General features: G+C 54.6%; 2 protein-coding genes across 3 annotated transcripts in view; one reads left to right on the top strand and one right to left on the bottom strand.

Moving 5' to 3' along the window:
* Nucleotides 1-1,659: 1,659 nt before the first annotated feature.
* On the bottom strand, nucleotides 1,660-10,414 carry DAO (D-amino acid oxidase). Of its 2 annotated transcripts, XM_005495063.4 has the most exons (11): nucleotides 10,254-10,414; nucleotides 8,469-8,702; nucleotides 8,225-8,339; nucleotides 7,758-7,834; nucleotides 7,285-7,350; nucleotides 6,902-6,956; nucleotides 6,360-6,464; nucleotides 5,813-5,895; nucleotides 4,259-4,376; nucleotides 3,604-3,702; nucleotides 1,660-3,299 (listed from the first exon to the last, which is right to left on the bottom strand). In XM_005495063.4, exons 2-11 carry the CDS (start codon nucleotides 8,660-8,662, stop codon nucleotides 3,165-3,167), a joined length of 1,047 nt encoding a protein of 348 aa, XP_005495120.2. In that variant the 5' UTR covers nucleotides 8,663-8,702; nucleotides 10,254-10,414; the 3' UTR covers nucleotides 1,660-3,164. The 2 variants fall into 2 exon arrangements, with proteins under 2 accessions (XP_005495120.2, XP_026653827.2); XM_026798026.2 differs by lacking the exons at nucleotides 1,660-3,299; nucleotides 3,604-3,702; nucleotides 4,259-4,376 and adding an exon at nucleotides 4,390-4,740.
* Nucleotides 10,415-11,227: 813 nt separating this feature from the next.
* Nucleotides 11,228-15,066, top strand: part of SSH1 (slingshot protein phosphatase 1) — a 35,071-nt gene continuing 31,232 nt past the window's right edge. The window contains exon 1 of the mRNA XM_074554070.1: nucleotides 11,228-11,384. Within this exon, the coding sequence (XP_074410171.1) occupies nucleotides 11,319-11,384 (66 nt within the window). The 5' untranslated portion in view covers nucleotides 11,228-11,318. The remainder of the gene's footprint in view (nucleotides 11,385-15,066) is intronic.

Genomic DNA, 15,066 nt, shown 5'->3' with positions numbered 1-15,066 from the left:
TGCTTTTGGCTCTTCTGGGGGATGTTTAGGAGGAATCATAACTTTGTTTTGTTTGGTTTGGGTTTTTTTGTCTTGGTGTTCAGAGGTTTGAGCTACAGGGCTCAGCACTCTGCAGGTCTGACTCATTTTCTGTTTGTTTTGTGCATTTAGATGTAAAGAAAAGTCACAGGATTCCTGTTCCCATTGTAAATAACCTCACTACAGCAAAATATTCTGGATGCTGCATCCCTGGAAATGTTCCAGGCAAGGTTGGACAGGGCTTGGAGCAACCTGGGAGAGGGGAAATTGTCCCTGCCCATGGCAGCGGTGGGACTGGATGAGCTTCTAGGTTCTTTCTCACCCAAACCATTCTGGGATTCTATAATTTTTAAAATTCTCTTAAATCTTTTCCCTGGGTGTGCTGGCATCAGGTGGCTCCACATGTGTCTGGACTTTGGGGCAGGGAGGGTTCTTTCTACTCATTTCCATTTCAGTATAAACCCTTCATTTCCCTATCACTTTTCTAAACCATCATTAAGTGCCCAACCCTATTTTCCTCCACCCTGTCACTGATATTCTCATTTTGATGCCCAATAATTTACAGGCAGGAGGTGGTTGAAGGATGAGTCAAAATGACTCAGGAGCTGCAAATCCTTCTCATGCTAATGCTGGGTGTTCTCATCCCAGAGTGCTTCCATCTTCCTTCATCCCAGAGCTTCCATCTTCCTTCATCCCAGAGCTTCCATCTTCCTTCATCCCAGAGCTTCCATCTTCCTCCTCCCAGCCTGGGATGCAGAGCCATCCTCCTTCCTGGGAATGGAAATAATTGGGAACTGGAAGGGTTTGTGTGGCTGAAGCAATGCTGGTGAAATATTCTCTCATCTCTGGTTACTTTTTGGTATCCTCAGGCATTTCTAAAGCTCATCCTCAGGATTGTGGAATATCCTGAGCTGGAAGGGAGCACAGGGATCATCCAGTTCAACTCCTCAACAATCCCACCCTGTGCATCCCTGGGAGTGGTGTCCAGACACTCTTTGAGCTCTGGCAGGAGTTTGCTGACTTCCCTGATACTTGATGTGCTTCCAGCTTTGTTCTGGGTCACAGGAGATCCTTGTGGAGTTTCTAAAATGTGCTGACACTGGAGATGGGAGGTGGTGCTTTGTGTGTGTCAGAGGACAGGCAGGAATTGTACAGATCCCATTCCCTGACCTTCCCTGGCCTCAAAATGAATTTTAATCCCTCTGATTAAAATTGATTCTGATAATTGATTAAAATTGATAAAACTGAAAAAACTGGGGATTTGCTGTGGCTGCCCCATCCCTGGAAGTGTCCAAGGCCAGGTTGGAGGAGGCTTGGAGAAACCTGGGAGAGTGGAAGGTGTTCCTACCCTGGACTGGATGATCTTCAAGGTCCTTTTCCATCCAAATCCACAATTCTGTGATTTCTGTTAGTTCTTAATGCCATGGGCATTCTCAGCAACCAGAGATCTTCACAGGATGATATTCCAGGATTCCTGGTCTGCTTGGAATCTGGAGTGATGACTCCTACTCCTCCAGGATGAAATATTTAGGAAAAATGTGTGTGGAGGCATGGAATGATCTCCTGGGACATTTCTGTGGAATCAGCACTTGAGGCCCTTCCTGTGCCATCACTGAGAGGAAGAACCACCATGCACAAGAGGTCTGAACATTCCCTTTATTGGTCACACAGATTAAATTGAGGCCTTTAGAAAACAAACAGAGTTAACCTGCAAATGAAATTGCAGATCAGCTCATTCCTGTTTGCCCAGAGGCCACGTGGGATCACAGGGCTCCTGCAGGCTCTGAGATCAAAGAATCAGGTGTACAGTGATTTCCTACACCCCTGCTTGTCCAGTGGAATTTTCCCAAAATCACCAAAGTGTCGCTGGATTTACAGCAGAGAATGAGCTCCTGAATGTCTCATATTTGGAATAAATGAAGGGATCCAGTTCCCCTGAATGGCTTTTCCTGAGGTGGCATCACAGACCCTTGAGTTCAGCATTAATCAGCAGGGAATTTCCTCCAGCCTTTGTTTTCCTGACTTTACCCACAGACTGCAGCATTTCCAGGGAAGCTGGGAACGCTTTGGGCAGTGGCTCCCAATTTCCCCAGCCCAGCTGTGTCTGCTAAGCCCAGCAGGGAGGTGCCCACGCTGCTGAGCTATTCCTGGCACACAGAGTCAGCAGGAGACAGGAGCTGCACCACGGATGAGTAAGGAGCACTTGGCTTATCCACACAGGAGAGCGAGCCAGGCACTGTGCTGGGCTCACCACAGCCTTTGGATCTGAGGCTTCCTCACCATCCTGCCTAGGATTGGTTTGTAAAGCAGGAAAGACACGTGGAAGAGAAAGCTCAGCCAGGCTGTATCTTCAAAACAGTGTGTTGGGTCCCCAAAAGCATCGCTGATCACCCCAAAAAGTCCTGCTCCTCCTCTGAGGAGCACAACCTTCCCCAAGCCAGGCCCTCTCTGCAAGCTGGGAGAAATGGGAAGCTGAGGGGCCCGTGGGAGTTTTAGGGACAAGAAGAGCTATTTTCTTATGCTCTCTGCTATATATAGAGCCTGGCAAGCCCACAGGGCTGGAACAAGTTGCTTTTGTTGCTAAAACATCGTTTGGAAAGGCCATTTTAGGCAAGTGCTGCTGTCTGGTGCCAGCTACACTAAGCAGGTGCTGTGGCCCGAGCTTTGTCCTGGCAGGAATGTGAGGGGAACTGGAGTGAGCCAGGCACGTGCTCCCAGAGCCGCTGCTCCTTCCCTGGGAGCCTCAGAGCTTCTTCCTACTAAGGAGCTTTTGCCTCCTGGGGGGAGCCTGTAAATCTAATTACACCCTGGGGTGTTGGAGCAGCCAGCAGAGACCTCAGGTGTCCCCAGCTCCGTTTCAGATCCCGTCCCCTGGTGCAGATGAACTGCAGGGCTGTGCAGGGTTCAGCTGAACCCAGCCTGACCCCAGACAGCCCTCAGTGCACTTTGCCACGGGTGATTAGTCCATATTTGAAAGCCTTTCCTCCAGGCAGGGTGTGGAGGGAGTGGAGCCATCTGGAAAATGGAAATGAGACTCTGAGAGCCAGAGCTGGGTGAGCAGCTCATGTGTGGATCCCTGCGCCGTTCCCATCCTTCTGCTGTGATTCCTAAGCCACTTTTGTCACACATTCCAGGGGAGCAGGAGCTCACAAGCGGGGCCCTGGGGGGGTGCCCAGCTGCTGCTTCTCCTGCAGGATGGTCCCAAAGAGCCGAGCTGCTGCCATGGCACAGCCCCAGTGGATGGTGAGCCCAAAGCCGCCGTGCCCGTAGTTGTGAATCACCTGGGGGAGAAGCACAGAACCCCAGCATGGGCTGGGGAATCTCAAAGCCCTTCTTGTCCCATCCCCTGCTGTGGGCAGGGACGTCTCCTACAAGCCCAGGTTGCTCCAACAGATCCCTGAGCACTTCCAGGGATGGGGCAGGACATCAGTCATTTGTTTGAGTGTCTCTGACATTTATGCCTGGGCTCAAAGATTCCCTCGCTGATGGTGGGGAGATGGAGAGAGGGATGATCAGAGGAACAGAGCTTGTTTATCGCTGCCCCAGGCACAATTAACACGGTGATTAATTACACTGGGCGGGTACCTCTGCCTGGCGATTCCCCAGCCGGATGCTCTCCCTCTCCAGGCGCACCGAGGGCCGTGCTGGTCTCAGCCCGCTCCACTCCCCGACGATCTTTGCCTTCTGGAAGCAAAAGCACGTCAGCACTGCACAGCATTCCTTGGAATCCCACCGGCCAAACCTCACAGCACCAGCTGAGCCCTGAGGTGAGCAGGAACTGGAACTTCCCCATCCTGCAGCAGCTCCAGGCAGAACAATTTGGGATAGCAGTGCCAGCCTGGAGCTGAGGCAAATCCCTGTGCCAAAGCCCCACAGCACCTTTCTTGCTAATCCAGGGAATAACAGCAGCACTGGGAGTGGACACAACCCAGCTTCACCCCACAGAACCCTTCTCTAAAGGTGTGGGGACAAAGGGCTGGAACCTCCCAAAGCTCTGGTTCTATACATGAGTAATTATTATCCCTACAAACCTGGTCTCAGTGCCAGCCCCAGCCCTGCCTGTCCCTCAGGCAGGTGGAAGAGCCCTGGGTGTCCATGATGGACACGCAGAAACCCTGATGATGGACACACAGAAACCCTGACTCATGGGAACAGCTCCTGTGCTTTGTCCCAGCACTCATTCCTGCATCCTGAGTGCCCCCAGCTCCCTGTGCCCCATGCTGGCAGTCGGGTCACCCACCTGGAGAGCTGGCAGCAGCTGGCAGCAGCTGTCCCAGATGGATTTGTGGTCCTTGGCACTGTTCTCCTCACTCCAGTTTCCGTGCTGGTAAACCCCTCCCAGGACTGTGAACTCGCTCCTGCACCAGGAGCCAAAGGAGACACACAGGGTGGTGGCTTGTCCCCAGCTGTCCCCTGTGGGGCCACCACGTGGAGGGACACTGTGTGAGTGTGGTGATGGATCCTGCTACACCCTGAGCCTGCAAAATATTCCTGTGGGAGACGCTCCCACGTGGAGCAGGCAGGGAGAGGAGCCTGCAGGTCTGCTCGTGAGCAAGTCACTCATTAAATCCTGTCAGCCCTTCTTTGTCTGGGCAAAGCAGACAGGTAATTCCATCCTTATCAAACAGGTCTGCCCCTGCCTGGCTCAGGAAGAGCTGGGAGGAGCAGGATGGATCTGGAGGGGAACACAGAGATTGGTGCTGCTGCTGCTGCCCCAAACTCCTGTGGATTAACAGAGAACAAGAGGCAGGTTAAGGCTGAGGGGGCCTGCAGGTGTCTCTATGGCTGGACCCTTCCAAAACCTTGCTTGATCATTGGGAAGCACAAAAGCAAAAGGAGGGACCCTCCAGGGCTGAGCTGTCCAGCAGGGAAGGGGTGCCCTCACATGAGAATGGGATCCAGCTCTTCCTTTGGGGTCAGCCCTGACAGCTCCAGCTAAAACAAGCACAGGCAGAGGAATTCATCTGGGACTGTGATCAGGAATCACTCAGAATGTGCTGCATGAGGGCTGTGAACCTGCAAAGCTCCTCTTTGCATCCTGGCTTACTGCCTGAGCCTGAAATGTGCGGACAATAGGAAGTGCCAGAGATGCAGCATTCAAATTCCAGCTTAAAGACCCCTCTTCACTGCCAGAGCAGGGTCACTGCAGGCCCTTGGGAGGAAGCAGAGCTGGGATGAACAGCAGATGGATTTATTTATCCCATGGTGTAGCGCTCTGGGCAGAGCCAGGAGCTGGATTCCATCCTTGTGGTCCCTTCCAGCTCAGGATATTCCATGATAAACCCACTGAGATGCCCCCAGACTCACCAGCAGCTCAGGGGACAGTGCCCCCAGGCTGAGTTTTCTCAGGGAATTTCTGTTGAAGTAAAAGAATTCCTGCCCTGTTTTTATGGGAGCATGGATCAACAGTGCCTTTCTCCACCCTGAGCTGCTGCACCACAGTTTAGTCCACACCATTGATGATAAAGAAGTGAAAACAACACTTCTCCCCCAAAATATCCACTCCACTGTCAGTGTTTGGCTGTTTGGGGACTTGGCCAGGGTGGAGTTTGCCTTGGTGGGATCTGATCCTTGGGAAAGGACATGGGAGCACTGTGGTGCTGGGTGCTCTCTGTGCTGACTGGGAGCTCCCTCGCTTTGCTGCCCACGTCCTTCTGCTCCCCTCCCACACAGCAAGAACAGCACCAGGGGTGAAGCCAGGCCTGGCAGACACAGCAGGAGCCACGTCCCAGCCCAGGCTTTGGGGACAGTGGCAGAGGAATGTCACTGGTGCCAGCCAACCCTGGGCACCTACCCTGGGATGACGTAGGGCGAGTTGTAGATCCCGGATTTCAGGTCGTGAGTGATGATGAAATGCTTCACCCACGGGGCCAGCACCTGGGAGATGAAGGGAGGAAATCAGAGCTGGAGAGTGGGTGCCAGGCTCAGGGGACAGAGAGAGGGACGTGAGGATCCAGATATGGGACTCTCCCTCAGCTCGGTGTTCCCTGTGCTGGCTTCCCTAGGAAGATGGGAAAACAGGAGTGCAGGCAGGGAGGAGCTTTTACTCACCTGTGTTTCTCCAAATAATCACCACCTTCCCCCAAAGATTTTGTCATTTTATTATCAGCATTGTGCCTCCGAGCTCCCCCAGCCCTCACCCTATGGAGAAACAGGCTGGAGGCTGAGGGCATTCCCAGAGCTGGACCAGGAGTGGGATCTGTTGGTTCCACATGAGCAGTGTGTGCTGGGAATCAGGGCCTGATCCCAGTGTGGACCCAGCCACAAGCCCGTGGTTCTCCCCAGCCACTCCTCGTGGTACAGATGGGTTTTAGGGGAGCCCCAGGCCTGCCCCAGCTCACCCTGATGATCTGGCCCCGGCCAGGCTGCAGCTCTGGGTCGGGCTGCAGGTCCCCTGAGCGCATCCCACTGCAGTTCAGCACCACATCCACACCCTGGGAGAACAGCTGAGGAGAGAGGGAGCAGCACACAGGGATATCATGTTCCACAGAGGCACAACATTCCTGCTTCCAAACCAGCCAAGTGCTCTTTCCAACAGTCAGGAAATGGATAAAGCATAAGGGGCAGATCCAGGGCACAGCTTCTTCCCCAGCCAGCTCCTGCTGACATCCCATGTGTGCCACCAAGCCATTCCAGGGAAAGCTGCCAATCCATGCTGGATAAATGCTCTACCCCATCCTCTGTCAGCCGTCCCTCAATACCCAAAACCTTTTATCTTTCCTGGTAGAATTTATTTCCTGGATTTTGGCATAGTCTTGCTGCTGTTCCCTGTCCCATCACTCATGCCAAGGAATATCCCAGAGCAGCCCCTGCCTGCTGGATGCTGCTTCTCCCCTCTGGGATGGGGCTGTGCCCTCTGCCCTGGCTCCACATCCCCACTCACCTCCTGGAAAGACTCAACCTTCTTATGGAAAAACTTCACTCCCCTCTGTGTCAGCCTGGGAAGCAAAAGTTCATTTGTTACTGGCAAATTAAAAGGAAATGTTCAATACCAGGACCCCTGCTCAGCATTAGAAATTACAGGAATAAAATCAAACCCCAAATTCTTCCAAAAGCACTTGGATACAGCTCAAGTATCCCATTACTTTGATTTTTGTCATGCAAAAATTGCACTCCTGGGCTCACTGTTAATGTGTTACCCCACTGGGGCATTGAACAGGAATTCCAGAGCCTCTTCCCAGGGATGCACCTCTACCCATCCTATCCTGATGTGCAGGATGAAAATCCACACCTGCAGCCAGAGGAAGCAGGAGCAGCTGCACTCACCTGTTGGTGAGCCAGGGCAGGTAACTCCTGCCCTCCAGCATCAGCGCTGTGTTGAACCAGCCATGGCTGAAAGAGGAGGAGAGGAGGCTGTGAGCACCTGCAGGAGCCTCCTGCCCCAACATTCCTGACAGACACTGTGGGTCTGGGGCCCCAATTCCCCCTGGGACCCTCCTCACATGAGTGCATGATTTTCCCTCCCTCTTTACAGCATAAAACACTTTCTGGTTTTCCTCCCCTATTTTGGCATTTGGCTCCTCTCAGTAAGAGAGGAACTGGAAGGGTATCTGTGCTGGGTTGCTGCTTTATTGGCTATTTGAGCTGTTTCTTACTTATTTGAAGGGAAGCATTTTTAAAGAAGTGAGGACAATTTCTACATCTGCAGTTCCTTGTCCCACTTCATCCTGCCAGGGCTGTATTGAGGAGGTATCCAGGACTGTCCTACCTGAGTCTCCAAAAACCAAACTGAAAAATACCTGTAACCAGGGAAAAGTTCAAGTTCTTTTGGTGTCAAGTGCCTGAATCCCAGGACAACGTTCTTCCAGGATGGGTCCTGAAGAGAAAGAGCTGAGATCATTAATGAGCCCGGAATAATGTCCTGAAATCATTAATGAGCTGGGAAATAATGTCCTGAGATCATTAATGAACTGGGAAATAATGTCCTGAGATCATCAATGAGCTGGGATCACCGTGGGACAGGAGCCCTGGGGGGATCATGAGACACCTCCCATGGGACACAGCTCATCCCAGAGGGACACAGCTGGATGTACAGCTGCCAGCACAGCTGGACAGGCTCTATTGGATCCTCGCACCAATATTGCTTTGGGAGCACAGAAAACACCACGTCTCAAGTCAAATGTGGAAATATTGGGAAGGGCTGGCTGGAAGAAGCACAGCCCCTGGGACCCTCCCCAGCCCAGGCTGTGACCTGCTCCTTCCTTACCGGCGGTGGCTCCCTGAACAGGTTGTAGCCAGAAATGAGGAAAAGTCCCATGTCCTTGGCTGCTGGGGAGTGCAGCTGCCCGAGGAGGTGATCGAACGTCTCTTTATTCCAGAGCCTGGGGTGAGAATGGGACAGTGGTGGCTCTGCCAGCCCCATGGAGCTGTGCCAGAGCAGCTCATGGCACACGGGGAGAGGGACAGGGACCATCCTCATCCTCCTCATCCTCCTGCTGCTGCTGCCTTACGTCTCCTGCAGGATGCCGCGGTCACTCACGTAGGGCTGCCACAGCCCGGCTGCCCCGTCGCTGGTGGTATGGGGGGTGAAGTGGTCGGCGTAGATCTCCAGCTGCAGCGAGGGCAGCAGGCTCTGGAGCTGCTCCTGGATGCACAGGGCGCTGGAGAGCCCGATCACCCCGGCCCCGATGACGGCTACACGCATGGCTGCGGCTCCGAGGGCACGGCTGGGGCTGCGGGACAAGCTGGGGACACCACGGGGGAACATCAGCTCCTGCAGGAGCTCAGCTGCGCTGCCAGAGCAGCAGGGAAGGGCTGAGGTCCTCGTGGGTCATTCTTGTAAAGCCTCCCAGCCCTCCTCAAGCTCTGATCCAGGAATCATGGATGGGGGGTTGTGGTTCCTCACAGTGTCTCCATCTATGGATGTGCCAGCAGAAAAGCTGCAGCGTGGCTGGCGTGGCTGCACTGCTGGCATAAGGAGCTCCAGGTGTGTCCTGCCCCAGGGATCTTCCTCTGTGTCCCACCAGCCACGGGCTGAGCAGGCAGGGAGATGCTGGAGCACCCACCACAGCTCCATCTCCCAAAGGACATGGTGAACCCTCCACTCCCAGTGACCCAACCCTGCTCTGAGCAGCTCACAATCCTTCCCAGCCACTGGCATGGGCTGGAGGCATGAGGTGGGCATGGATAAAAAAGATGGGAAGCAGCAGTTGTTTCCCAGGGAGCAATGCCAGCTGTGATGGGTGCAAGGTTGGATCCTCACACCACTGTCACCCACAGGGCTGCACAGGAGCCACCACCCCAAACCCTTCCAGGCACAGCTGGGAGGGTGGCTGTGGGTAAATTCGGGGTGCAGATCACAGAATCACAGAATCCCAGAATTCACAGAATCTCAGAATTCAACCCAACAGAATTCAACCCAACAGAATTCAACCCAACAAAATCACTGGGTTGGAAGAGACCTTCAAGATGATCGAGTCCAACCCAGCCCCAACACCTCAACTCAACCCTGGCACCCAGTGCCACATCCGGGCTTTGGTAAACACACCCAGGGATGGTGACTCTGGAATGGGCAGCCATTCCAGAGCTTTATCACTCTTTCCATAAAAAACTTTTTCCTGATATCCAACCTGTATTTCCCTTGGTGCAGCTTGAGACTGTGGTTCTGTCAGTTCCTGGAGAAAGAGCCCAACCCCATCATACTAAAACCATCTTTCAGGAGTTGTAGAGAGTGATAAGGTCACCTCTGAGTCTCCTTTTCTCCAGGCTGAGCACCCCCAGCTCCCTCAGTGGTTCCTCACAGGGTTTGTGTTCCAGGCCCCTCTGGAGTCTCAATGTCCTCCCCAAACTGAGGGGCCAGAACTGGACACAGCTGCAGCCCCTCTCCATCCTCTGGTTCCCTCCTGACAGCACTTTCCTGCCTTGGAAAAGCCCTGTGGTCACTCCTGTGCAGGGAGTGGACAAAAACCAGTTTGGGGAAGATTTGGGAGTGAAGATCCTTGGCTGGTTCTGGGAGCAGGAATAAATTCCAGCCTACAGGTTTTTTTTTTTTGGCCAAGGTGAAGTCCAGCATCTCTGCTGTGACAACAGGGGGGGTGACATTTGCCAGGATGGAGGGATGAGTCATTGGAACGGCACAGTGGGAGCTGCTTCCCATCTGCCATGGTTTTATAACCCTCAGGATCCAGGGTCACCTCCTCCACCAGGGACAGGGACTCGCCCCAGCTGCCCCTGCAGCGCCAGCTGAGGAGGATCTGCCAAAAAATAATGGGAATGCACATTTTCCACCAGTTTACCTGCAGAGTGTGGGGTCCCTGGAGCTGTCAGTGCCGAGTCCAGAGGCTTCAGAGTCAGAGTTGTTGTAGCTCAGCAGGGCAAGGTCTGAGTGTCCAGGACAACAGGACCAAAGTCTGCTCTCGCTCTGGGAGGTGGAGTTGCCACGTGATGCCACTGGCAGGAGGCCCCAGAGTCATGGAAAACGGGGTCACCACCATCCATGGCAAAGTGCCACCCCTGCCTCTTGTCTCCATGGTGAGCACTGGCACACCAGGACACAGGGATGTGTTTATGGGCATGGTCCTGGAGGTCTTTTCCAGCAGCAGTGATTCTGTGACTTCCCGGGATGTGGATTTGCAGAACCCCTTAGACTGGACAAGAGGACTGAGGTCAACCATTGACTGATGACCATCTTGTCAACTAGACCACAGCACTAATGTCACATCCAGTTGCTTTTTGAACACAAAATTCCTGTGGGATTTGGATAAATTGAGTGCTTCTGGCTCAGTTTTTGAGTAGGAAGAGAGGCTGAGTGCATTGGGATTGTTCAGCCTGGAAAAGAGAAGGCATTGAAGGGACCTAATTGTGGCCTTCCAGTACCTGAAGGCAGCCGGATGGAAAAATGGAGAGTGACTATTTACAAGGGCCTGGAGTGACAGGACAATGGGGTATGGCTTCCCACTGCCAGAGGCAGGGTTAGATGGGATATTGGGAAGAAATTCCTCCCTGTGAGGCTGGGCAGGCCCTGGCTCAGGCTGCCTAGAGAAGCTGTGGCTGCCTCATCCCTGAAAGTGTCCCAGGCCCGGTCGCACAGGGTTTGGATCAACCTGGGATATTAGAAGGTGTCCCTGCCATGGAATGGGATATTGGGGGCGGGATTTGGGGGTGGGATGGGCAGGGAAGCCCCGCCCGCCAAAACAAGCCCCGCCCGCCAAAACAAGCCCCGCCCATCCCCGCAAATGAGCCACGCCCATAGAGGGCAGCTCCTCCCATTCCAGCCCCCGCCCTTTCCCTCGCAGGCGCCGCCCCGGGCCCGCCCCTTCCCGGCGTGAGGGGGAGGCGGCCGCAGCCCCGCAGCTGCAGCCATGGCGCTGGTCACCCTGCAGCGCTCGCCGACCCCCAGCGCCGCCTCCTCGGCCAGCACGAGCGAGGTGAGCGGGGACGGCATGGGCAGGCACGGGGAGGGAACGGGAGGGTGAGCCCCGGGAGCGGCGGCGGCGGCGGATGGGGAGCGGGGAGGGGCGGGGTGAGGCCCCGCTCGGGGCCAGGCCCCTGCAGCCCCCCCAGCATCTCATAACCCAGAGCTCCTGGCTCCATCACCCTCATGGTCCCGGCCTCACGGCTCTGGCCCTTCACAGCTTTCCCCTTCCAGCCCCTGATTCCACCCCCTTGGCCCTCCGCAGCCACTTGTTCCTTGTCCTCATCCCCCTGCATTCCCATGGCCTGACTTCCGACAGCCCCCTGGCACCGGCTCAGCCCCTCGCAGGCTCCCCAGCCCCTGCTTTCAGGCCCTTCACAGGCGCTGGTCCCTCATGGCTCCCAGCCCTACAGCCCCCTGCTCCCCCATAGCCCCTTCCTCCCCTTTCAGCCCCCATGGCCCTGAGCCTCACAACCCCCACCAGTTCCCAGCCCAGCTCAGCCCCTCTCAGCCCCCGCCATCCCAGTCCTCTCTCATAGCCCCCTATACTGCCCAGCCTTTTGATGCTGCCAGGCTGAGCCAGGCCTGGCTCTGTGCTGCCATCCCCTCACACACAGCCCCATTCCCCTGTGGCTGTCCCCCATTCCAGCCCTCAGCTGGCAGGGAGCCTGGGGCAGGCTGCTTCACCCCTCTCATGGCAGGTAAATCTCTGGGCAGAGTGCTGGGCCTGTCTGCATGGAGCAGCTGTGCTGGCCCTTGTCCCTGCTTGGCATCCCCGAGCTGCCAGCACCTCCTGCCCCAGGGATGCTCTGCTTTGCCCTGTGTTATCCCTCTGTCCATGGCACCACCTTTCCCCATATCTGCTGCAGCTCCTGCCCAAAGTGACCATTGTCAGTTCTCCAGGAGCAGCTCCCATCCACACCTGTGCCCCTCCTCACACCTCCACCATGCTGCTGCCCTCTCCTTCCCCCAGCTCTGCTGCTGCAGGACCTGCACCTGCCACTTCACCTCCCCCACGGTGCCATCCATGTCCTGCTGGCCTGGCACTGTGTGTCCCGGCTCTGCTGCACACCTCCTCCCCTCCTGTGCCCCAGAAATGCCCTCTCCTACCTCTGCCCAGCCTTGGCCTTCTGCTTGCCCCCACACAGCTCCCACACGCCATCCAAACAGCTGCACCTCCAGCTTCTCTTTCTTCTCACCTTTTTCCCTCCTAACCCATCTCCTCTGTAACCCTCAAAGACAGGCCTGCTGTTTCCCTGCACATCCTCTCCCCCCACACTTCTTTCCTTTGGTTTTCACTGCCCTTGGCTTCGCTCTGTCCCCTCTCCTGCCAGGTAAACAATCCTATTTGTCACCTGTCAGGTCCCTGTGACTCCCCCGATTAGCTGGGCTGAGGGGGGAGCAGAGGGGGGAGCCACAAAGCTCCCAGGTTCTCCCTGGCCCCAGGGGCTGCAGGGGGGTCCCTGGTGCAGGGACCCAGTTTGGGCCATGCTGTGTGCCAGCTGTGGAGCTTGGAGATGTGAGCTGCACTTTTTGAAGGAGTTTTCAGAAGGAATTTTGTGGGGTCTGGTTTAGACAGAGTCTTAAACAAGACCTAGTCTAGAGAGATGAAAATGAGCTGTAACCCCAGAGCAGGCAGTGGAATTAGACTGGATTTAACTGGTGCAGGTGGGAGAGGAGGCAAAGCAGGCCTTGCCATGTACATCTGTCTTAGGCATTGCTTTGTGGCAGAGCTGCTGCTGGGGATTGTATTTTCTGTGGGGTGAACATATAATTCTCCTTTTTCCTCCTAAAAATGGTGCCCACCAGGTGTTGTCCATGGCAGGGCATTTCTGCAGCACCCACAGCTCTGCTGTGCTGTGGTGGTTCCCAAAAGAAGACACTGAGTCCTGATAGAATGGGCTCTTCTGGCATGGAATAAAATTATGATTTCCAGATTCTTTTTCCAGGTTCAGCATGTTGTTTTTTGCAAAGTTAATTTAAAGAAAAATCTTATAAAAACTGCCAGCCTGCTCCTGTTCCTTTAGGATCTTTCTTGCAAGGAAAATCAGGGTTCATTGGGGCTTTTAGCTGAATAATTACTAGAAGATATTTTAATGGGAAATGATGGCCACACATCCTTGCTAATTGTGGCTGTGCTACTGTGGCCTCTCCCAACTCAGGAGCCCAGAGGAATTTAGGATTTTAGAGGAATAAAATGGGTGCTGCTGCCTCGACATAGTGAGCCATAAACTCTTAGGTGAGAGTGGTTCACACACACGTGCAAGCTTGCCCTGCTCGTGCATCTCCCTTGCACTCACCTCCCACTGCCCTGGTCCTTCAGAGTGGCCACGCTCAGCACAGGCCCCAGGGGGGGTCTGCCCATGGTGGATGAGCAGCTCCAGAGCATCTCCACAGAGTGTGGTGCCCCCCAAACCCTGCCAGCTCCCAGGGGTGCTCTGAGCAGCCCAGGACAGGCCAGGAGGGCTCAGCCTTGCTGCTGCCTCACTTTGTTTCCTGCAGTTTTCAGTAGAAAATACAGAGAAAGTCAGCTTTGGGAACAGCTCAGCTGCTGCAGAGAGGAGCCCACAGCAGCTCCAGGCCCAGCCCTGCTGCTGAGCCCCAGCTGACGACATCCCAGAGTCGTCATCCTCACAGTCACGTTTGTTTAAAAAGGGAAAAAAAGTTTTTCTCCCCTTTGTTGCTACGTGACGGCCCCAAACAAACAGGAGGGTGACCCTGCAAAGGTCCCAAACCTGCCAGACCTCCAGACCTTCCCAGGGCTGGGGGATCTGCCAGAGGGGGCACTGGGGCTTGGGGTGCTCTGGGGCCCTGCCTGCAGCCCAGCTCTGCACTGTAAACAGACTAAAAATAGCCGTGGTATGCTCCTCACCCTCTGCTGGGTCAGTCGGGACAGAACTGTGCATCTCCCCTCCTCCAGTGGCCACAGCTCCAATATCCGGCCTCTGCTCTTGCATTTGCAGGATTTTTTCCCCCTGGCTTTCCTTGGTTCTCACAGATTGTCCACAGAGCAGCTCCTGTGCCCTCCAGCCTCCCAAATCCTGACTTGAGAGGATGGGGAGTGATCCAGGTCCCTTCATCCCTGCAAAGCTCCAGTCTTGAACGTTTGAAATGGTGCAAAACTTGTACAAAACCACCTGGAAAGAAGTAACTCTTACAGGGATCTTTATTTGAATCCTTTATTTGTGGGTTCTGAGCAACCAGGATGTTCCCCAAGAATCAGGAGCCTGATTCCTGCAAGGCTTGTGTCCCCCCAGCTTTGTCAGGATCGGGTGTGTTGTGAGTGTGAAGGATTTCATGTCAAGTCCCTGCTTTGCTTTTTGGGCCCAAATCTTCTCCCCAGCACAGCCCTGCTCCCCAGGGGATGCTCCCAGCCCTTTCTCCTCTGCACTCACACAGGACCAAAGCAGAACTATCTCAGAGCCTGTTGTCTTGGTTTTTTTGACTTTTTTTTTAGTCAGCTCCGGATGCAATTAACCCCAACTCTGCTTTTCTCTGATAAGGAATTTTTTCTAAAAGCTACAAGGGAACTTGAAGGAGATGACTGCAAAGCATGACTCTGTGAAAATGCTTGGGTTTGGAAGCAGGCTGAGGTCACACTTCTCTTTTGAGGAGACTCAATAAAGTGTAGTGTCACCTGAGCAGCCAGGTTTGCTTCAAGGAAGGCTTTCCACAAGAGCCTGGTGCAAAAGTGC

The sequence above is a fragment of the Zonotrichia albicollis genome, chromosome 18 (genome assembly GCF_047830755.1).
Source record: "Zonotrichia albicollis isolate bZonAlb1 chromosome 18, bZonAlb1.hap1, whole genome shotgun sequence".
Taxonomy (NCBI): domain Eukaryota; kingdom Metazoa; phylum Chordata; class Aves; order Passeriformes; family Passerellidae; genus Zonotrichia; species Zonotrichia albicollis.
Note: the sequence above shows the minus strand (reverse complement) of the source record. Positions and strands in the feature narration are given on the sequence as shown.

What these genes read in the sequence shown, in the direction of transcription:
- DAO (XM_005495063.4), bottom strand. Translation starts at nt 8,662, where the DNA reads ATGCGTGTAGCCGTCATCGGGGCCGGGGTGATCGGGCTCTCCAGCGCC. An exon ending in TGTTCAGGGAGCCACCGCCG is followed by an intron (nt 7,835 to 8,224) that starts GTAAGGAAGGAG and finishes CTTTCTCTTCAG; the next exon opens with GACCCATCCTGGAAGAACGT. An exon ending in TGGGGAATCGCCAGGCAGAG is followed by an intron (nt 3,300 to 3,603) that starts GTACCCGCCCAG and finishes CTTCTCCCCCAG; the next exon opens with GTGATTCACAACTACGGGCA.